Below are 23,302 nucleotides of genomic sequence, written 5' to 3' on the forward strand. Positions count from 1 at the left end.
GCGGCCACAGGGACTCGTCCTGCAGAGCTGTCTATCCGTGGCTTCGAGAGAGGATGTGGGAGATGGATGATGAATCGGCACACTTCGGGTGTGGGCCACACCCCAGGGATTCCGAGCTGACCCCACGGAAAGGCCGATACATGTTGGCTCAGCACCTCCCACCAACCTACGCCAAAGCCAAGGACGAAGCTGTCCTCGGAATGAATGCTGCCCGGTTGGAGATTCTTGTCCAAGTGGTGCTCATGAACACGATGGCTCCCTCTCCCGAGAAGCCATCACTTGATGAACAAGGACAGCCGTCGGGCACCGCATGTGCCATGTGCCGGGAACGGCGCTAAGTGTTTCCTTTGCTTCTTTACTCTCATCAAAAGCCTCTGAGGTAATTCAAAGATGGGGAATGGACCCAGCAAGGTCTAGCTTCTGGTCCAAGGTGGTACAGGGAGTAGTGGCTGAGCGGGATTCCCAGGCTCCTGTGCGGATCTCCGACAGTGCATTAGCCGCCCGCTGGATTCCTCCAGCACAGTCTTTATGCTCCCTGCTCTATCCAGAGCAGAGCCGGCGCCAGGAAATGCTCAATAAACATTTGTCAAGAGGGTGATTAAATGATGGAAGGAATCAAGAAAGGAATGCACGTTTCTTGATGGTGGCTAGCCCTGCCCACGTTCTCTCCCCACTTCTCCAAGACTAGGGAGAGAGAGAGTCTCTGTTCTCCTCTCCCCATGGCACCAGCCATCTGAACCTTAGAGACAGCCTTTTCTAACAGGAAAGATCAAATACAAGATGAAACAAAAGTGAGAGAGGCCGAGAGACAGAAATGGAAACAGAGAGACGGGATGGAGCAGTCTCCCCGGAGGGCACTCTTTGTGGGGCGGGCTTGTGGATTTCCACCTGCCTCTAGCCCCCTCCAAAGGGGATCACACACTCAATCGAGGTGTTTTCCCGCCACCCACCAGGAGACAAGGAGCCTGTGCTCAGAATGGTGTGAAAGCTAAATGCAGAGATCATCTCAGGCTGGTGCATTTGGCAGCTAGCCATGCTGCTGGTCACTGGTGGAACCAGGACCCTGTGGCAGGTAGAACCACAGTCTGGCTTCCGCACACATCATGTAGGGGCCCTCTTCCTCTTCTGCAAACACCACACAGGACATGTGATGCTGAGCAGTAGGAAACGCTCTCTGGCAGCCCACCTGTCACCCCTCCTCTGTCTCAGCCACCCAGGAAAAAGGAATCAGAATGCAAATGTTTGACAGTATTACAAAGGCGACCTTAATATCACAACACCAGCCAGCAGCACGTACTCTACACATGCCCCGTGTCGGGCACTGGGCTGAGCACTGAACCCCGCTGTCTCGCTTAATCCTCCCTGTGGCCCTGTGAGGTCAATAGTAACATCACCACTTGAATTATGAGAACACTGAACCTCAGGGTGACCTTCCAAGGCCATGAAGCTGGTAAGGGGCAGAGGCAGGATTTGAATTCAGGTCTCTGACTCCAGCACCCGATATTCCAAGCAGGGCGCTATGCAGAGGGGTCTTTTCTCATGAGTGTCAATGTCAAGTCAGAGTCTAAGGCAAAAACACCGGTACCCTTAAAGTCCCCCTTGAGAATCTCAAATTGCCCGTAGCATACAGTACTGTAGCTTATCTTCACAAGTCCAGCACAGCAAGCTTTCCCTCCGGCGGAACAAGGAAGTGGGTGGCTTACCTTTGGGGGCCGTGACTTATGAAAAGATACGCACCTGTAACCTCCAGCCTTGCATTTGCTTTGCACGCGTGGTTGGATTCACATAAATACGACGCATGTATGATCGGAAGTGCCCACCCTTAATCTGCTCTCTATTAAAAAAAATTATTTGCAAATGCCAAGTCTGTTCTTATTCTTAGTGACAAATGGTCCATGCATCTCGCCATGGCCAGGAGGACGCACATCCGAGTGTGTCTACACTGAGGGACAGGACAGTTGTGTGACCTTGGCTGGTCTCCCAGCTGCCTTGCAAGGTCTGGAGACTGCGTGTTGTTAAGCCTGATATTATAGTAGAAGCTACTGAGACACAGAAAGGGATAGTGCCCTGCCCTAAGTCACACAGCATGTAGGTGGCGGACCTAGAACTTGAGTCCAGGTCCCCGACTCCCAGGTCAGTGGCATGGGGTTAGGGGCGGTTCTGGTACGGCCACAATTCCCACTTTAGATCTAGCTGGAGCATACACATGGGCAGTATGTAGGTCAAGTCAAAAGGAAACGGGGACAGACTTCAGATGGCAACGTGGGGTTTGGGGGGGCCCAGAGCAGAGCTGTCACAGCTCCGCCATACCCCTGGGGCTTACTGTGCTCCTTCCTGATGAGGGCGTTCTCTCCTAATGCTCATGCAAGGGGAGGCTGGAAGGGCCATAGAATTAAAATCCTCAGCCCTCAACCAATGAGGACAGGGGACACCCTTTGAGCAGGATAACTCCTGGTGTGTGCTCTATGCTGCCCCCCAGAGGTCTCTGGTGGGATTGAGCCCCAGTTGCCCACAGCAGTGGCTGGCTTGGTAACACAGCCTCCATGGCAGCCTTCCTTCCCCTCGTGCCTTCCCCAAGCCCTTCCCAGTACTTCCTGGGATCACCTTCCACAGGAACCATCCTGGCCTTGAATTTCCTTGCGTCAGCAACTGTACCCATGTCAGGTGCTAAGACTCAGAGAGGGCTTGAGGGGCTGATCACACTTAGCAATGTGTGGTTCGGATTTCCCTTCGATTATCAAGGTTGAAGGAAGGTTCTCTGAAAGGGAGCCAAGGCTTAATGTGCTGTTACTTCTTTGTGTCTCTGTCTGTTCCTCTGAAACCATCTGCACATCCAGGGTGAGGCCTGCTCCAGCCAGTGTGCCACCAAGGGCGGGGCTGAGTCAGAAACCGTCCATGTGGCAGGGCGGCCACACAGCTGGGGCTCCGTTCCCCAAAGGGGCTCCTCAGAGCCGTCGTTCCATGGAATGTTCATTGGTGTCAGTGGGAGGAGATGAATCCTGTATCATATCAAGTTTGTCATTGCTTGGTGAAATAAGTTTCTTAACTGCAGGACTTCTCAGAGCCTTTAAAGTATATCTGATGAATCCCCAAGAAGAGGACATTCTGTTCCGACTAATTTTTCTTAGAATGCTTTCAGGAACATCTTGGAGATCTAATGTCCCATGAGACACTCGTTTAGGAAACACTGAGGGCAGGAAGAGCCCTCAATTAACCAGGTGACCCTGGACACACTGCCTTACCTGAGTCACTTACCCAAGGTCAGTCTGCCAGTAAGAGGCAGGCTGGGATTTGAATAGAGAGGACACACAAAGGAGCAAACGAGAGACAGAAGGAAGGAAGGAAAGGAATGGAATGGGACCAGTTTCCGAGTTGCTCAAATTCACCTGCAAAGGCAGGTTTTTCCCTTTATGTTCAGTACAAAAAAAAAAAAAGAGAGAGAGAGAGAGAGAGAGAAAATAATAACACAACTGCTTTCCCCCCGTGCACTGTGAGTTCAATTGCTATCAATTACTGCGGCCTCCTACATTTATTAATAACCAAGTTATTTCTCCTTCCAACAACTTCCAACAATAGCCGTGCTGTTGCTGGATTACTGAGCATTATGCGACTTATTTATAACGCCAGTGCATCTGGGTCACATTTCCTCACACAGAGGTTCATGATTCGGATGCCTGCGAAGAAGGAGGCCACCTGCAGGGAAGAGATAAGCCTGAAAGTCTATAGTCGCTAGAAGAAAGAGCAGTAGCGCTCGGCAGACAGACAGCCTGGGGTTCAAATCCCACCTCTCCTGCCTAAAGCCCCAGGATGTTGGGGAGGTCCTGCCATGTCCTAGAGCCTTCATTTCCTCTTCTGGAAAATGGGAATCTACCCTCCCGACGTTCTTGGGAAGCGTCAGTGAGGTTACACTTGCAGGTTGCCTAGCATGGGGTCTGTCCAATAGATGTCAGCTCGTATAATGAGGATCACACTCTGAGATTTCTCCCCTTAATGGGTACAAATGGGTCAGCCAGAGAAACCCCGGGAACCCCAACTCAATTCAGGTAGCTGTGGCTTCCTGCCCGGGGGTGCGCAGCAAAGTCCTATTGGTGGGACCATGGAAAATGCAACCCTCTTAAAGGCTGGAACTTCAAAGCCCTTCCTGTTTCTTTTTCTTTTTAAAGATTTTTATTTATTTAAGAGAGTGAGAGAGAGGGCAAGAGCATGATAGCATGAGGAGGGAGAGGAACAGAGAGAGAAGCAGACTCCCCACTGAGCAGGGAGCCCAAGATGGGCCTCGATCCCAGGACCCTGAAATCATGACCTGAGCCAAAGGCAGACGCTTAGCCCACTGAGCCACCCAGGCGCCCCTGCCCTTCCTGCTTCTTATGGCTGCTACTGCGTGTTCCTGCTGCCCCCTGCCTGCCCCACCTGGACCTACAGTTCCACGTATCCAGCTTTGAGGGAAGTTGCCATCTGCCCCAGGACTTTTGCCCATCTGCCCAGTCAGTGCTGCCTGAAAGGCCTGGCCAATAAGCTATCTATAACCCACCTGGAATCACTCACACGCAGCTGGAATCACTGCTCACACCCCAACGGCTGGAAGACAATGCACAGACCATTCCCAATGCTCTGGGGAGCAGGAGCGGGTGTTTTGGGAAAAAAAGTCTCACCAGACAAATCACTGGGGTAGCACCAGATTAAACCAAGGAGAATGGCTGCTTTCCCGCGGGACTTCTCAGAACCTGGAGGATGCCAACGGGCATCGGGAATTTACAAGAGAAGAGGGCGTGGGTAGGAGTCTCCCAAGCTGTTATGATCAGGAGGCTGGAGGGAAAAAACAGTTATGGCATCTCTGGGGTGGTGGGAACTATGGAAAGAAGCAGAGCTGGACATCCAAAGACAGATTCAGCCTGGCTGCGAGATTTTGAGTAGGGCTCCTCCCCTTCCCAAATCCACGACCTTAGATAAGTTACTTCACCCCTCTGAGCCTCCATTGACTCATCCATAAAATGGGTATAACCTACCATATAGGGATAAGAAGATTTAATGGAATAACCAGCACGTAAATCATGCCTGGCAAAGAGTGGATTCTCAGTAAAGAGTAATAGTGAACAAGTCCATCATCGTCCTCATGGGTATTATCCGCGGATTGTTGCGCGCTGTCTCGGAATGCTGAGTCCAGGCATGCGCAGTGGAGTCATACCATCTTCCTCCCCCTCATCCCCCCCGACCCCCGCCCTCCGCCTTCCACAACAACAGGTGAGTAGGGTCTCTGGTGATCGAGGCTTAAAGAGAGCCCAGAGAGCATCTGGTCTACCCCCATGAAGCAAGTCCCTCCCCTCTCTGAGCTTCAGTTTCCGTATCCGTAGGGGTAATAGCACTCCGTGGAATTGTTGAGATGGCCAGATTCTTAGAGGAGTGCCTCGCACGTGGTAAGCACCGGGTAAATATCAGCTGCAGGTATTATTTACGGGAAACAGAGGCTAAGAAGGCGGCAGGGGCCTGGGCAGGGCCACCCAGCAAGCGAGTGGCTCGGCCTCTGCGAAACCTCGTCGCCCAAGGCGTTCCAGCTTCCCCACTTCGCCCTCGGAAGGCGGGGGCCTCCGGTGAGCGGAGCCTTCTAGCAGCGGCCACTCCAGGGTTGGGCCGGGGCTTTTTAAAACTATAATTGTTTACATCCCCGAGCAGCCGTTTCAGCATAATGAATGAATTCAATATGCTCAGAAAACGCAGAATAAATCCTTGCCTAGGCCAAGAATAGGCCCGGCTGCGGCAGCTGGCGGGCGGGGAGCCAAGCCCCCAGCTGGGACAGAGCTGAGGATGCGGGGCCTGAGTCTGCACGAAGGCAGGCGGGTGGGGCGGGGCCCAGGAGGGGCCAGGCCTGGGGGATGCTGAGTCCAAGGACAGATCGGAGATTCAGCTCAAGGGTCCCCTAGGAGGGTAAGACCCCTTGGGTGGGGCTAACCACTCGGAATTTAGCGTCCCCTGTCTACAGTGTTCTCTGGGCATCTTCTGGGCATGTGTCTGGGTCCATCTCCCTTGATAAGACTGAAATTTTGTCTTGGAAAGGGAGGGTGGTGTCCCAGGGCAGCCAGGGCATAGAGGGGAAGACAGGAAAGGAGGAGAGGAGGAGGAAGGGGAGAATGGAGGGAGGAGAGAAGGAAGGGTCGAGCAAAATGAACTCAGAAATGTCCCAGGAGCCCAGAGACTTTGGATTCTGGTCCCACCTCTCCCACAGCCTCACTGTGTGACCTTGAGCAAGGCCCTGCCCTTCTCTGATCCTCCATCCCTGCCCGATCCAAAGAGGGGCTCAGGCCTGGCACAATTGTCACCCATTCTAGGCAGCTGTCTTGCCACCCCTGCAGGCTGTACACAGAGCCAGGCAGGTGGGATGACCTCCCTGGCTTCTGCCGGGGCGAATCTAGTCTAGGAGAGGCCGAGCTTGGCATCTGAGGCCCTTTGTGCAGGGAAAAGCCATACAGGCCCAGACTGCAGCTGACCTGTTCCTCTTGTGACTCAGGGACTTGATGTCCCTTCGCCCGGAGCCTGAAGAAATGAACAGCCCTGGTCCCAGCCCCCTGGGGCCCAGACGCCAACCCGAATCAGCGCTCTCAGGGGAAAATATAGAAGGGGGTGCATGGACACTGAGCGCTGAACACCTTGTTACAAGCATGTGGTTTGTCTCTTTAGGGGAGGGAGACAGCAGGGGCTGTGGGCCAGGCAGAGAGAGGCTGCTGTCAGGGGAAGGGAGCGGGGTGCTGGAACTGCAGATGGGGGCCTGGCCTGGGCTGCCCTGAGCGTTTCGTGCTTCACCTACAGAAGCAGAAGTGAGTTGCAGACAAGCAGAGAGACGGCAGGAGTGGTGGACAGAGGAAGCGTCCCCAGAGTGGAGGCAGTAGGTCCATTTTAAAAGCCCGAGCCTTCTTCTGCCTTCCAGGGACACAGGGCCCAGCAGACAGAAGGTCCAACTTTGTGCCACTTAGAGCTGTGTGACCCTGAGCTAGTGACTTCACCTCTCGGAGCCTTGACTTCCCCACCTGCAAGTGGAAATGAAAACGGAAGTGCCTATGCCACAGGCTCGAGAGGGTTCGATGAGCCAACCCGTGTAATGCCCAGGGCATGCGAACCGGGCTGTGTGCATCCAAATGTCAAGCCTTGAACACACCCTTCCATCTGGCAGTTCCGCGTCCCAGAGACCATGCCTCCCGAATGCTCGCTCCCAGGCACGAACTCTGCCTACGAGCATGTCGAGCGCGGCAGTTTCTAGAACACCAACATGCAGAAAGCAACCTGAGCGGCCCACAGGAGTGGGGCTACACTATGGAGGCCCCCTCCATAAGGGGCAGGTCCCTGCAGCCAGCAAAGAGAATTAAGGACATCCTGATGACCAAGTTGCTGGTCCCTGCCACTGTGAACCGTGCCGTGGTGGAAGAAGGCTCGCGGGACTGTGTGTTCCTGCCCCAACCTCCTGCAGGTCTATCGTGACTTCAAATCAAAAAGTTTAAGAGCAAAACAAAACATAACAAATCTCAGCCTGTGCGGGCAGCGAACTGTCCTGTATGATGCCATCACGGTGGAATAGGACATTACACATTTGTCACAACCCATTGAAGGCACAAGAGCATGAGTGAGCCCTCATGGAAACTCTGGACTTGAGTTAACAATGGTGTGTCCGTCTAGGCGCATCCGTTGTAATTAACATCACCTTTACACCTTTGCCAGTCATCACCTTGGAGGGCAGAGGGACCTTTCCTCCTCTGTATTATCCTGCCTGGTTTCCGTTTCTCATAGGAAGACAACTTTACGGTGGGACGTGTGTGGTCGTTTATACACCCAAACCAGTAAAGCACTTCACAAAGTGCTTGAATATACGGTCCCGGCTTTGTGTTGCTGGGATCCCTTTTATGACTCCCACCGGCCTTCTGCACGCAGGGTCTCGCCCTAGCGTGGAGAGCATCTGGCCGCCTCCTCCGATCCTTGGATGGACTGCCCCGGCTGCTGGGAGTCAAGGCGTCCCCTCAGAAGGCGGGGGCTGGGCTTCTGTCATTATGACTATTGTCTCTCTTTCCTGTGAGCTCCCCAACCCGGGCTCCCCGAGTTAGGACCCCGTCCGTTCCAGGACTGACATCTTTATTACAGCAGACGGGGAGGCTGCCAGCTGATCGGCAGCCTCCCTTCATCACCCTATTACGAGGCCCCTCCTCAAGTTATATATGGGCCTGGCGGTGTCATATGTTAAGCAAAGCGGTCAGCGGCAAGTAGACTGGCAAATTTAGTGAAAGAATAATAAATTAAATCTCCCATTGGCCTTCGGAGGAAAAGGAAAGCAAAGCAACGGGGCCATCCAGGCAGGCATCACTCATCCCGGGGCTAGTTTGGATTCTGAAGTTGATTGTCGCTATTGTGAAGTCATGAGGGACAGCAGGCAGAGTGACAGTCTCAGGCTTTCTAGGGAGAGTGCACATTGTCTCTTACAGCGAGGGGACCACGGTGATCCTGAAAGAAGAGCCTGCATCAGCCTTGCGAAATTCAGCTTTGCTGGGGAACCCGCCCCCACCCTGCCGGAAGTAGACAGACTTTCCATTAATAATCATACTGGCCTTAATAACCATGATAACGGACTTCACATATTCAAATTAAGTGATGTGAGCCTCACAAGAACCCCGGGAGGTAAGCACTACTATTATTCCCATTTTACAGATGAGGACACTGAGTCTCAGAGGTCAAGGAAGTGGCTGAGATCAGGCAGGAGAACAAAGACTGAACACAGATCAGCCTGGTCCCAGAACCCACACCTTTAGCCTCAATTCTGAGCTCTCCAACCTTGATTCTGCTTAATGGGGTAACCTTCCAGATGGAAGAACAGGGAGTGGAGATTGGACAGAGACTTGAATCGAAATTAGATGGAGCTGAGACAGAGCTCATAGAGGAAAAGCGGTCGTAACAAAAGTAGGGAGGAGAGGGGCGCCTGGGTGGCACAGCGGTTAAGCATCTGCCTTCGGCTCAGGGCGAGATCCCGGCGTTACGGGATCGAGCCCCACATCAGGCTCCTCCGCTATGAGCCTGCTTCTTCCTCTCCCACTCCCCCTGCTTGTGTTCCCTCTCTCGCTGGCTGTCTATCTCTGTCAAATAAATAAATAAAATCTTTAAAAAAAAAAAGTAGGGAGGAGAAGTGTTGTCTTGCCATGTCAGCAGGGGGCCGGGAAGCCTTGGCTGTGGAATTCTACAAGCTCTATGGTTACCCTAACTTCCAACAGCCAGAACTTACCATGTGCCCGGCACTGGGCTCAACCTCTGGCATACAGCATCTCATAACGTCTGTACGGTGGCCCTGTGAGGTCACGGCTCTTTTCAGTCCCATTGCACAGGCCAGAAAACTGAGCCTCAGAGAGCTAGTGATTTGCGCAAAGCCACTGTGGCAAAACATGGCCACACCCTATCTTTCCACCTACGTGTTCTAGAACCTTTTTGCCGCCCCCTCCAAGGGTAGAGTCTGGTTCCCCTGGCCCTTGAAGCTGCCAGAGGCTTATCACCCATAGAACATGGCAAAAGGGACGCTGCATGATATGTGAGGCCAGCTCAGAAAAGGTGATGCAGCTTCCAGGTTGCTTGCTGGGAACTTGAACTTGAAGCCACCATGCCAAGAGGAAGCCCAAACGAGCCCACGCAGGGAGACCGGAGGCCACACAGGAGAGGGAGATGCCCAGCCAGTCCTTGCCTCCTCCAGCCCCTGCTCTTTCTGTGCCAACCACCATGAGACAGCAACCACAGGACAGACCTCAAGCCAGAACCGCCAGCTGAGCCCTTCCAAACTGCAGACCCACCGAAGCGTCGGGAGGTAACGAAACGATTGTGTGTAAGGCGTGGGGGCTGGGGACTGATTTGTTTCGCAGCACGGTAACCCGGCCAGCCCCCAAGCTAACAAATGATGGCGTCCTCGCTTGGAGGCGAGCCCAGGTCTGCGTCCCTCGTGGCTGCTCGGAGCACTGCCCTGCACTGTCCTTGGTCCTCAGGACCTTCTGCTAAGCCATGGAGAGAGCACTGTACTGTGAGTCCAGACCTGGATTCTGGTTCAGAACCTGCCGTTCATTAGTGCAGACAGCTCATTGTGTGCCCTTGGCGAGGAGCGTCTCCTCTTAAAGGCTTATGTTCTTCACCCACCAAGGGGCTCTCACCTACCACCCAGCCCACCTCATGGGCCGGCTTTAACGCCAACAGAGACCGCCGAGCAACCAAAGGACTTGGCACAGAGAAGGAAGTCACGGTGTGCTGAATGCCTCCTATGTGCCACGTGTTACGCACGCAGTCTCCGACTACCGAACGCCCATAGACGGCAGGTGGGTTTATTACCATTTTACAGACACAGAAGCTGAGGCCAGAGAGGGGAAATCACTCTGCACAAGTTAAATCCCACAGCCAGGAGGTGGGGGAGGCCTGGATTCAAAGCCAGGGCCCCTGCTCTTCCCTTCTCCCTCTCTCTGTCCTTATCAAGCGAGCTCCAGAGAGCAGCCACTTGCTATCATACGAAACACACGGGCACCCGCTAATTGTTCCATGGGCCACTTTTTGCCAAAGGAAAGAAACACGAGGTTGGATGAATGGTTTCCTGATGGCTCCCGAGGGATGGCCCGGGCCGTGAGCCTTGGTTAACAGCAAACCAACCGTGATGTCGACTCACCCGGGGTTTTCTGCCTGCCAAGTGGAGCCAGCCCCAGAGCGTCCTCCCACTGCCTTCCCGAGGGACCATGCTGGGACAGCAAGTCTGAGAGACGGAAGGGGGGTGGAGATGTGGTGCAGAGCGGGGGAGCTCCACAGCCCTTCTGCCACCAGAAGAACACATTTCCTAAGACGTAACAGCTAGCTGGGGCTGACCTCTACAGACAAGTCAATTTATAATGAACCGACCAAGCCAGGGGCCACCTTGCCTGTCCTCAGAGGCGGCCCAGAGCTCTAGGACCTCCTTTCTCTCTCCTTGCCCTCATCCGAGGCTCAGGAAGCTTCCATAATTTGGCCAAGGTCACACCATGCTGATAAAAGGCCAAGCTGAAATCCAAACCAGAACTGGCTGGCGGCAGAACTCCCATGTCCTTCCCCCTCCACATCCTGGGGGAAGGCAAGCCTCTGACTTCCAGGCTGCCCAGGGCACAGCTGATGACCGGGTGGTCCACAGCACCCCCACCCCTCCAGGCAGCCAGCCTCCCGGGATAAAGGCCGCCATGTCACAGGGGCCAATGGGGATTGAGAAGGGGGTCAGGGAGAGGCATGGTAGGAGAACTTGGCAGGAACTCGGGGGGTCTGAAGGGGCCTAAGGGGGCTTCAGAAAGAACAGGGTATGACACCCTCCCAAAGAAGGAGGCTCAGAGCAGCCCCAAGGAGTGATGCCGGGGCCGTGTATGATGTAGGTGCTAGAGGTTCAAGCAAAGAGGAGGCCATGAGCAAACCGGAACCCTGTGGTGATCTGAGGTCGCCTGGGGCCCCCGTCAACCTGGGACCACCCAGATGGCTCAACGGCCTTTCATGGGGCCACCAGGTCTGGGGGCTGCGGCACGGGCTTGGCACTTGTGGTTAATACACGTTTGGTCTTTGTCCCCAGTCCCTGGCATGCAACTCCTAAAACCTTTGGCATCTCTGAAGTGTGGAGGGTTTTTGCACGCTAATGGATGGCTGGGTCTGGTGTGCAGGGCAGGGAGGGGGGGTCCTCGATAGCTTCAGGACAAGGCTGGTTGCGGGGAAGACCAAGGCATGATTAGAAGTTTAGAACTTTTAGAACTTTCAGCCTCGCCCCCTGACCTCTGAGGAGGGGAGAGGGCTGGAGGCTGAGTAATGTGTCACCAGTGGCCAATGACTTTATCCATGACGCCTAAATAATAAACCCGCCGTAAAAACCCCAAACTACAGAATTCTGAGAGCTCCCAGGTTGGTAAACACATTGAGGACCTGGGGGTGGGGCTGGGGGTCGTACCAGAGAGGGCAGGGAAGCCCCTGCCCCATGACTTGCTCTACACACCTCTTGCATTTGGCCGTTCCTGCATTGTAACCTTTATAATAAATAGATAAACGTAAGCGAAGTGCCTTCCTGGGTTCTGTGAGCTTTTCTGGCAAATATCAAAGTTGAGGGGGTGGTGGGAAGTCCCCGACTTTATAGCTGGTTGGTCGGAAGTACAGGTTCCCCAAATGAGTGGTCTGTGTCTGAGTCGGGCAGGCCTGTGGGACTGAGCCCTTAACCTGTGGGGTCTGCATGGACTCCAGCGTCTGCACTGAATCGAATTGAATTGTAGGTCACCCAGTTGGTGTCTGGAGAATCAGAGAATGGGTTGGCCTAAGGAAAACCCCACACATGTGTCGGAAGCAATTCAGAGAGCCCTGCTGAGAAAATGATCCCACCAGTCCTTTGGGAGCCCGTGAGGACAGAGGCAGCATTGCACCCGGCAAGAGAGGCAGGAGGTGGGGTCCCCAAGTTTGGGCCCAGAGCTTGGGCAGACCTGGGTCCCAATCCCACCTCTGACTTTAGTTGTGTGCCCTGGGGGATATGGCCAAAGCTCTGGCCAGCCTCAGTTTCACCATCTGTAAGATGGGCAGCATAATAGACCTCACCCCTCCCAGTCTATTCTAAGGCTGCAGTGACCACGTCTAGAAGCTCTCAGCCCAGAGCCCAGAAAACCAAATTGGTTCCACATTAGGAGATGACCCTTGTGGCCTGTTGCAGAGGTGAGAACAGCAGAGGGGTATTTGCAGGGAGACTGACCGGCCGAGCCTCCACACCTCACCCTGGAACATACTTGCTGTGCAATGTCAGGTAAAACCCGTACTTTCTCTGAGTCTCTGTTCTCTAAGCCATCGGAGGGAAATGCATGACAGCGAACACTTCTGAGCCCACACTTCACGAGCCAAGTCCTGTGCCCCACACTTTTGGGCACTGACCCAATCAGTCCCCACAATGAGCCTGCGAGCTGGGGGCCGCTCTTGGCTCCATTTTATAGAGCAGAAAACTGAGGCTCGGGGAGCCCCGGACAAAGCTGGCACCCAGCAGGCTGACTCCGGACTCCTGCCCGTGGCAATGTTGGTCCTCACCAGGTTAGGGCACGAATCGAATCCGGTCAAGGGGCACGATTGAGGTACAAGTGTTTTTGAAACTGTCAAACACTAAACCAGTAGTCATGGTGGCTGTTGTCGTTGCCCTAACAGTTGAAAAACCCAGAGTCCGGTTATGAGCCCCAAAATCTCCCCACAGGGACTGACATCGGTTTTTAAAAATAAGATCAGGGCTCTCAAAATAAGGAAGCCATGCGTGCTGGGAGGAGATCATCATTTTAGTGAAAAAAATAAAAAACCCTGATTAATGGAAATGATTCTTAATATATTTCAAAATGATCTGTTATGACACAAAGCAAAGACATTTATATATGACTTTGAAATTCTTAATAGCTGATTTTAGAGCAAACCTATTATGAAATCTTCCAGAGAAGAATATATAGTAAGTAAATCATCGGGCAGGCCTCCCAGGCAGACTGACGGCAGCTCCTCTTAAAATAATTTATAAGGAGGGGTGGGGGAAGGCTGGGAGAAATTATTGCCATAATCATGTATTAATAAAATATTTATAAATGTGACTTTCCCTTTTATCGTTACAGGCAGCTACAGGTACAGGTCATGTCCCCGAGCCCACATCAGAGGGGGCATCCCACAGGACCCAGGGGGAGAAACTCCATGGACCAAACTCCTCCGGTCACCGGTCAGTGGGCCAGGGGGCTCTGTCAGCCTCTGTGTTGTGGTATCGGAGGTAGAGAGGGTTGAAGCTGACAGTGGCAATCGAAAGTCAGATCCCACCCGTCTGCAGACCTTGTAGAATGCCTGGGGCGTGGGGACGGGGGTACAATCAACCCTGTGTCAGCTCCGTGCAGCCAGGAGGAACCAGCTGGGCCACCTGGAGAGAGTCACCTATGCTGGGATTGACAACAAAATCCTAGACTCACCTTCTGCTGAAGGATTGCCTTGAGCTAGCCGCTACTGATGACCGATCTACCAGCCCTTGCCTTGGCCATCCCGGACCTGGCTCCCCATACACGTCCCTGGTCTGGCACTACAGGTGCCTGTCTGTGCCTCTGCTGTCTCTGGCTGCAGGCACATGCTCAGCTCAAGTGTGGGACAGGCTGGCAGTGCGGGTGTTAATGCCTCCCGGGAGCAACCTTCAACCAGGGAGAAGCAGGAGGCAGTGGGTAAATATCGCGGCTCCTTCGTCTCCCAGGTAATACAACTGGGAGCCACATTCCTCCGAGTCGCCCAGAGGTCCCCACTGGACCTGGGCTCTGGTCACCCAGAGGTGATGTGCTCATTAAAGCATGTGATATCCCCTGCCTCCCCTTCCATGTATCCCTCCCCTAGTGCTGATCCCCTCCTGGAAGGACGTGGGCACCCAAATCTTTGTCTCGGGGTCTACTTTAGGGGACCCAGTCTGGTTCAGCTTCCTCTCCCATATTCCATTTGATCCCCCCATCAACCCCATTCTCTGCCCATTGAAAGAGAAGACCACCCAAGCTCAGACAAGTCTGGTGTTCAATCCTGGTTAATTGCACTGAGAATCTCAGCTTTGCAACCTGTAACACAGGCTTGATTCCTTCAACTAATCCCCAGCCCGTGGACGTCCAGACTCCAAACCTTCGGAGCTTTCCTGCTGTGACCTCTGCAATCCCACCCTCGATCCAGTCAGCTCCCAAAGCTGGCTGGTGGTCCCGGTTAGGAAACCTCCTGTCTGCTAATAAGATGATAAATTCACAAGGAGGGACCCTATTTTCACAGCCCCTCGCATCCCTCCCTCTGCCAGGTCTGGGCACAAAATAGATGTTGGCTCATCTCAGGCATGGGGCTGTGTTATGGGCTGAATTATGTCCTCCCCAAATCCGCATGTTAAAGTACTAACTCCCAGGACTTCAAATTGTGACTGTGTTTGTTGATTGAGGCTTTCACGCAGTAATTAAGGTAAAATGATGTCCTAGGGGTGGGCCCTAATCCAATGCGATTGGTGTCCTAATCAGAAGGACTGTAACGACCTGTAGCTGCCTGTAACCATCAGGACACCGACGCGGGCACACACAGGGGTGGAGGGCCAGCCAGGTGAGGACATGGCAGGAAGGCAAGCCTCTGCAGCCCAGGACAGAGGCCTTGGGAGAAACCAACCCTGCTGGCACCTTGACCTTGAACTTCCAGCCTCCAGAACGGTCAGAAAACAAATTCGCTGGATTAAGAACCTCAAGTCTGGCTCAAATGCAGAATGTTCCCCTGGACAATGCCGGTCTGCAAGGTTTCCTTGAAAAACCCAGCCCCGTTTCCATCTCACCGCGCCCCGTCCAGCAGCCTCCCAGGGAACAGTTCCCAGCGACACAGAAGATGACAGATTGATCCTGTCCCGCCTCATGGAGAGAAGGGCCTTGTCAGGCCCCTGCCAATGCAGACAGCTGGCCGCGCAAGTGAGCTCGGCAGGAAGGACGTACCTTTGCAGGCCCCCGCCGCCCCGAGGTGGTAGATGGCTGCCAACACCCGCCAAATGGCTCGCTGCTCGCCCTCCGAAATGCCCAGCGTCTCCAGGGCACAGCGGAGCTGGGCAAAGGCGGCCGCTGCCTTCTGCTTGTCTTCAGGCTGAGAGCAAAGGGAGAGAGGAAGAGGCCGTGAGGGTGGAGAAAAGGCGAGGTGCCAGCTCGGGGCTCACACTTGGGGGAAACATGCAGTCGCTTTATTAGCGCAGTAAATTACCCACAGTTAGGCTGTGCCAGGTTGACACCCAGGGCTCCAACTGCAGGGAAAGTTCTAGAAATTGTTTCTCTCTGACCTTGGAATGGGCTGTGATTTTTGTGCATCTGTGTGTTCGTTTGGGAGATTTGGTTTTGAGGCTTTGCTCCATACGGGGCCCTGAGGATGCAAAGCCGAGGGAAGCCCCGAACTTGACCAGGAGGGCCTCTCAAGGGAGCAGTGGAAGGAGGCATGACCGGAGTCCGGGTATGAGTGGGGAACAGTGGGATCTCTGAGGCAGGAAGGTGCTCGTGAATCCCACCCAAAAGCGTCAAAGAGATGGTCATAGAAGGCGAAAGAAACCCGAGATTGGATTTGGAAGATGAATAGACATCATCGAGCAATTTAATGCAATAAGTCCGGACAAGCAGAGGGAACAACGTGACCAAAGGAGATCTGAGGAGACAACAGGTGAGCCACTGAATGCGGGCACAGAAGCAGGTATTTTTGGAGGTGGGGCCGACAGAGAAGAGAGAAAGTTTGAGAAGCAGGCAGGTGCCAGTTGTGAAGGCCTCACCCGTGATGTTAAGGGCATGGGCTTTAAAGTCCAACCACGACTGGCAACCACGCAGTGCAGACCCCTATCTATACTCCCGCACCTGTGGCAGAGATCAGTAATCAGTCAAGAGCCCACAGCAAGCCAGTGGGTCCCCAGTTCTTCTCAGGACACCCCCCCTTGCAGCCGACACCAACAGATCTGCCTCGGCAACCCAAGTGGAATTGGTTCACTATCCCCGGCGCAAGTGATGGGAGACTACCCAAGATTTTTAAGCGGGAGGAAAGAGAAAGTGACATGATCAGATGTTTATGGGTTGTAGGGTGTTGTTTTTTTTCTTTTTCACATTTATGATCCCAATTATGTTTGATTGAATATTAAAATTAGTCTGCAGCTCCTGCACACACCATCTGGCCAAGGAGACTCAGCCCAGAAACCTGCTGGGCTGAGAGGAAGTGAGCTGGGGACAAGAATTCTTTTGTCACTAATCCACCAGCAGATAATGAGGAGCTGATTCGCACTTGGCCCTCTTACAGAGCGTGGGTGATGAACTGTAGGCTGTCAAAGCTGGCAGGTCCTTGCATTTTGCGGAACCCAATGCCCAGAGAGGGGAGAACACTGGCCCAAGGTCACACAGCAAATTAGTATCAGATGCAGACGAGAATCTGGCTTTTCTGATGCCCAGTCCAGGTCTCTTGTCCCCTCCCTTCGAGCCACTTCTAACTAGGAAAGAAGCCTAGCAACCAATTGGGACAGCGTCAAAGCATGCAGTGACATTGAGAGATTCACTGTGAAAATATTTCAATTAATAGCAAAAGCATGTTCCACTGATCCATCATATTTCTGGGCCACCACAGGACCACAAAATCCTTAGCAACCAGGAGCTCAACCTAGCAACCACAGCTGCTCCGCTGGAGCAGACGGAGGGAAGGAAGGCGTCTTACCAACATACTCTCGGTTATTTATGAGATTTCAAAGCAGCCGCGAAAGGACACCAAAAGGACAGTGGCAACACATTTATTATGGCCGCCACAGTCAGCTCTGAGCATTTGACTTTAAATTACAGGCGGACTCCATCATCTGCCACTTGGCTCATGTGAAGAGGAGAAACTTTCCCTAAAGCTTAATGTTTCTCTCCCTTCCCCTCCCCTCCCCCCCTGCCCCCGCCCACAGTCACGTTGCAACAGAACATAGAGGGAGACAAGTGTATATGCTTCCAATCCAGACAATTAGGATCAGGACGATGTTTACGGTTCCTTGCATTTCCAGAGAAGCAAACACCTCCGCCTAATGCTGGGATATAAGCCACTCCTTGCATCCCAGCCGTGCACGGAGAGATCGGTGAAGTTAGTGGGATGCGGCAAGTCACAGCCCAAAGGTCTATGCATGGGAGGAGGAATAAGCAAAGGGCCGTGGAGCCGGGGCACAGTGTTGGAGTATCAGCCGCCAGTGAACAAGAATGAGCCGTGGGGGGGGGGGGGGCGACCACACGCCTGAATCCCACAGACCCGGGCTAAGCCAGAGAAGCCAGAGAGCAGAGACTCCGCACCACGGGACTCCCATCCCTGCGAGGTTCGAGCAGTTCGAGCACGGGCCAAAGGAGCCTCTGGAAAGACACGGTCAGGCTGATGACTCTGCAATGGGAGGGACATGCCTGAAGGCAAAGAGACTCGAGGGAGCGAGGCTTTGTCAGAATGATCTGGTGTTGATCTGGGCTGCGGCTACAGGTGTGGTTAAGAATATCATCATCACTGAGTTAGTGGCTTAAAATTAGTGCATTTTATATGCTTTATGCCTCACCTCAATTAAAAAGAAAATTGGGAGTGCCTGGGCGGCTCAGTCGGTTAAGCATCTGCCTTTGGCTCAGGTCATGATCCCAGGGTCCTGGGATTGAGCCCCAGGTTGGGCTCCCTGCTGGGTGGGGAGTCTGCTTCTCCCTCTCCCTCTGCCCCACCTCCTGCTTGTGCTCTCTCTCCCTCTCTCAAATAAATAAATAAATAAACAAACAAATAAATAAATATTTAAAAAATTAAATAAAATAATGGGGAAAAAGGCCAACTCACACCATGCCCAGCGTTTATCCGAGGCAATCAAAGACTCAAGGTCAGGTAATTTAGCGAGAAGGAAAAAAAAAATCCAGAATGCTCTCTCCACATTAGACTGGGCTGTGCTTAGAGCACCCAGGAGATTCCTGCAATGCTGAGAGAGGCCAGGTTTGGATTTGGAGTCAGACAGAGCTGGACGTTCCCTGGACTCTATGCTCCCCAACACGGTGACTTTGTCCCACAGGATCTCTTGCCCTGCCTGGTCGTCAGTTTCCACTTCTGTAGAAGGGAAATCACAGCCTGCCCTCCTCCCAGGGCCACTGTAAGGAATAAATGAGTCGTGTGTAAAGCACCCAGCATAGAGCCCGGCACGCGGTGGTGCCGAACAAATGCTGGTCCCCGAGCACCACTGCGTCTCTCTGGCTGTGCCTTTACCTGGGCTGTTCTGCTTTCTGGGACACCCTCCCCCCCTGCTCCCCAAATGCACGCCCAGCACTCCACGGAAGGTGAACCCGGCATGGCCCTGTCCTTGAGAGGCTCCCAGACCAATGACGGGGACCGATGTGTGAACGGAATGATGGAGTGAGTGCAGGGGTGGGGGACAGAGGACTGGGAGACTCTGGGGGGCCGGGGGAGGTCCGAGGCTTCCTGGATGTAGTGGTGCATGAAGCAAACAGAATGAACGAGAGGACGTGGGCGCTGTGGGGGGGGGAGGGGGTGGGGCCAGGAAGAGTCTCCAAGCAGAAGGGTGCAAGTCTGGGGGAGCGTGGTGCTTTGGGTGCCGAGAACCCTGAGGTCGGTCATGCAGGCCTGTCTCGCCGAGCGACGGGCAGTGGGGAGCCTCGGGTTGCAGCTGGACGCTGCTCTCTGATGGAGCCCATGCCTACCGGAGGCCTCCTTGGCCGAGGGGAAGCTGGCACGCGAGCACCCTCTTCCCAGAGGTCGGCTCTAGCAGGAAAATGCTGAACACTTGCAAAAGACACATCGGTGCCCATGCCAGTGGGTGAACCTCCTGGAGAATGTGGGGAGGGCAGGATGGGGTCAGCCCGGACGGAGCCTGGAGCTCCCCATACCAGAGCCGTTCTGCCCCCACGCTCAATCTGAGTGTTTCACACCCTCCCTGGGCCCCGGGAGCCCATTTAAGGAGGGAGAAGAGGAAACACGAACACCCTCTGCACTGTCCTCGGTACTTTTACATTATAAGTGACTGGCAGAGGAGGAGACTGAGGCTCAGAGAGGGTTAGGCCCTTGCCCAAAGCCACCCAGCTGGGGAGGAGAAAAATCACTGCTTGCCAGATACTCTACGGGGCCCCCACTGCTAGGAGCAGACCAAGCAGCTGGGTATGACTGTACCCATTCCACGGGTGCAGACACTGAGGATAAATGACCCAAGAGTGCACAGTCGGTCAGACCCCAGAGCACAGGGTCTTCAGCCACGACACAGGATTGAGGCGAAAGAGGGGGACAGACAATAGTGCCAGATTTGGGGTCAGGTCCAGCCCTGCCTCTGCCACTTCCAAGCTGTGTGCTCTTAGGCAAGTCACTTCACCTCTCTGAGCCCGGTTACTGCTTCTGAAAAACAGATGTGATAATAATCCCTTTGCTCAAAGGACTATCAGGGGGATTAAGGAAGTGAGGGCTTTGGGCAGAGCCCCTTACTAGAGTGTGTGATCCCCCCAACTTCCCATTTGGAGACCATTCCTCCACAGTTGACAACTGGCTCATAAAAAATAAACATCCCTTGGGCCAAAGCCTGGAAGGCAACAGCCAGAAGCAAACTGCTGGGAGGCAAGGATGATTATTATTATCACTGCTGCTGCGCACTTTTAAAGAAAAAAAAAATCAGGCTAGGTTGCAGAAAAATAAATTACAGAGAAGAAGAAAATAATATGAAAGCTTTGTGATTTCAAATGAGTCCCGGTGCCCTGACAGATCTGAAATAAGTCCCATTTAAAAGCGGAAAGTGGCAGGCAGTAAGGCCACAGGGCAGGGACCAGGAGCTGGGACTGACAGTCAGTGAGCGGAGGCGGCCACGGGGGTCCCGCACCAGCCTGCGGGGCTCAGCGCTTCCAACCCCCGGGGCCCTGCTCCAGCTGACGGCCCCGCGCCTCATCCTGGGCTCTGCAGCCATGCTCCGTCTTCCCGTTTGCATCGGGCGCTCAGTGGAGCAGGGATGCTGGCCTCATTGCCCCTGTCCAACCTCACTCAGTGCACCACCAGACCAGCTCAAGCTCACCTCCTCCGGGCAACCTTCCTTGATACGCCTCTACCCCTCCCAGCCTGGCCTCAGCAGACACACACCTCTCGTTCAAGCAACTGTCATTCTGGCTTCAAATGATCTGCTACTGTGGCCATTGGCAGCGCCCGCCCGCCTCCAGAACGGTGAGTTCTTCATGACAGAGACCCAGCTGAGTTATCTCTGTGCCAGTGCCTGGGACACGAGATCAATAAATCTCCGCTGAAGAATCAATGTCAACGAGTTGCCAGTTAGTGTCCCCGAATCACAGTCACGGACGCCAAGGCAGAGTTTATCCACCCCTGCACCAGGCCCACCTGGCCACTAATCCCATGTCGGAGGACCCCAGAGGCCCGGCCGGCTGAGGAAGCAGAGCCCAAAACTCTTGGATTCCCTTCTCCGGGCTCCTCTGTGATTCCCTGCAAACACCTCAGCTCCCGGGACGCAGGCAATGGATCCAAAGAGAGACATGAGGTCCCCAAAGCCCCAGGAAATGCCTTTGAAGACACAGCGGGATAAATTAAAGTGCAATTAATATAGTTCTGCAAAATTCAGAAAATTGAAAAGATGCGATTAGCTAGGTTGTGGTGAGTGGGGTCAGCTCGTTCGTTTATTCACTCAACAAACGTTTATTATTACCATGTGCCCGGCTCAGTGCTAGGCCTCGTAAAATACACAAGCAGTGAAGAAAACACAGAAGACCCCCACCTTCTTGGACCTTAGGATGGTGGGGAGACAGAGAATAAGCAAACAAACAGTGTGAAACACGATGACAGATTGTTATCAACGAGATCACACACACACATAACAGGAGGTCCCTCCCTGGTCAGGGGGCTGGGAAGCGGGGAACAGTAATATTGGCACAGAGGCCCAGGCTATTAAGAACAAAAAAATATATATATATATATTTTTTTTAAAGTAATCTCTACACCCAACACAGGGCTCAAACTCATGACCCCGAGATGCACAAAGATATTTATTATCTCATTATTAAGAACAACAGAAAGGGTTTAGAACCTTTTCATTAAATGGACAACATGAGGGAAACAGTTCGGGGAATCCTGACTCCCCTCTGAACGTCTGTCTGGTCATTAAAGATATTGTTTGTGAAAGTTTTCATGACATCCAGTCTGTTATGAACTATATAAAATATTCATAGAAAAAACGCTGAGAGCAGATCTGTAAACATGTTACCAATGGATGTCTCCGGATGGCGAAGTTATGGGCGCCTATACTTTTGTGTGAGTGTATGTGAGATCATTTCGGTTTTGTCTGTGTGCTTTTTTCTGATTTTTTCACAGGAAGTGTACATTAATTAATTTTGAAAAAATTAATTTGTATATATTATATATAGTATATGGTTATATATATATTATGTGTATATATTCTCTCTCTATATATATACGTGTGTGTGTATATATATATATATTTTTTTTAAAGCAATGTCTACACCCAACGTGGGGCTCAAACCCATGACCCCGAGATCAAGAGTCACGTGATCCACTAACTGAGCCAGCCAGGCGCCCCTAAAAATAAATGTTATATTAAAAATATAAACTAGAGGACAGAGATAAGCCCCACGAGACAAAAAACAAGGTGTGTACCACCAAGGGGGCTGAACTGGGGGCCTCGTGGGCCCCTCAGGCTTTGTCCCACCCACCTGACCCTGTGTGTCCAAACTGAGTGTCCAAGTACTTGATGGGTTTCATCTCATTTAACTTGGGAGCAAGGGGGACTATTAGCATCCCAGTTTTACCTTTGAGGAAACTGAGGCCCAGGGAAATGAAGTCACCCTGCTTAAGGCCACCCATCTGGTCCTGGAATTTGAACCTGGATTTGTCAGACTCCAGAACCCATTTCTTAACCACGGTCATCAGTGAATTCTCAGGCTCAGGGAACAATGAAAGCCACGGTCTACAGATGAAGTCAGAGCAGAACCGATCGGAGTCAGTGGGACTGGCTAAGGAGGCGGCGGAAGAAAGCGCAGCTAGGAATGAATTGAGCTAAAGAATTGCCAGATGAAATGCAGGACATGTAGTTCAATTTGAATCTCTGATAAACGATGGGTAATGGTTTAGTATATTTCCCTGTAATATCTGGTGGAGCAGGAATGCTGGCCTCACTGCCCCTGTCCAACTTCACTCTCGGGCTCACCTCCTCCAGGCAGCCTTCTCTGATATGACTCCAACCCTCCAGGCCTGCCCATGCAGGATTAGGGGCATAATTATACTAAGAAAATTATTCTGTGTTTATCTGAAATTCAAATTTAACTGGGCATCCTGCAGGGTTTTTTTTTTTTTTGAGTTTTACTGAATTATAATTGACAGATAAAAATTGTATATTGTAGGTGTACAACAATGTGATGATTTGATATAGGTACACATTCTGAAGTGATTGCCACATGTAGTTAAAGAAGGCACCTGTCACTTCACATAGTTACCATTTTGTGTGTGTGGTGAGAACACTTAGGATCCACTCTCCTAGAAAATTTGACGTATGCAATAAACACGATTACGAACGACAGTCACCATGCTGTACGTTAGATCCGTTACAAGCTGAAGTTCTGGGCATCCTGTATTTCTGTGCTCTCAATCTGGCAACTTGAGGGGCTTGTACTTAGCAACTCCCATTCTTGGGGGGTATTTCCTGACCACCAAACGCCCTTACTGAGTCAGTACTGGGACCACCCAGCCCCAGAAAAACGAGCCCAGGCTGGGATCAAAGAGCAGTGAGCTTTCAGACTTTATTTTTGTTCTTAGA

The 23,302-nt window shown here is 52.8% G+C and overlaps 1 protein-coding gene across 1 annotated transcript in view; it reads right to left on the reverse strand.

Moving 5' to 3' along the window:
• MYO18B (myosin XVIIIB) overlaps positions 1–23,302 on the reverse strand; it is a 246,829-nt gene that overhangs the window by 202,355 nt on the left and 21,172 nt on the right. Inside the window, exon 11 of the mRNA XM_034638624.1 lies at positions 15,471–15,615. Coding sequence (XP_034494515.1) covers positions 15,471–15,615 — 145 coding nt within the window. The remainder of the gene's footprint in view (positions 1–15,470; positions 15,616–23,302) is intronic.

Source organism: Ailuropoda melanoleuca, chromosome 12, assembly GCF_002007445.2.
Source record: "Ailuropoda melanoleuca isolate Jingjing chromosome 12, ASM200744v2, whole genome shotgun sequence".
NCBI lineage: Eukaryota > Metazoa > Chordata > Mammalia > Carnivora > Ursidae > Ailuropoda > Ailuropoda melanoleuca.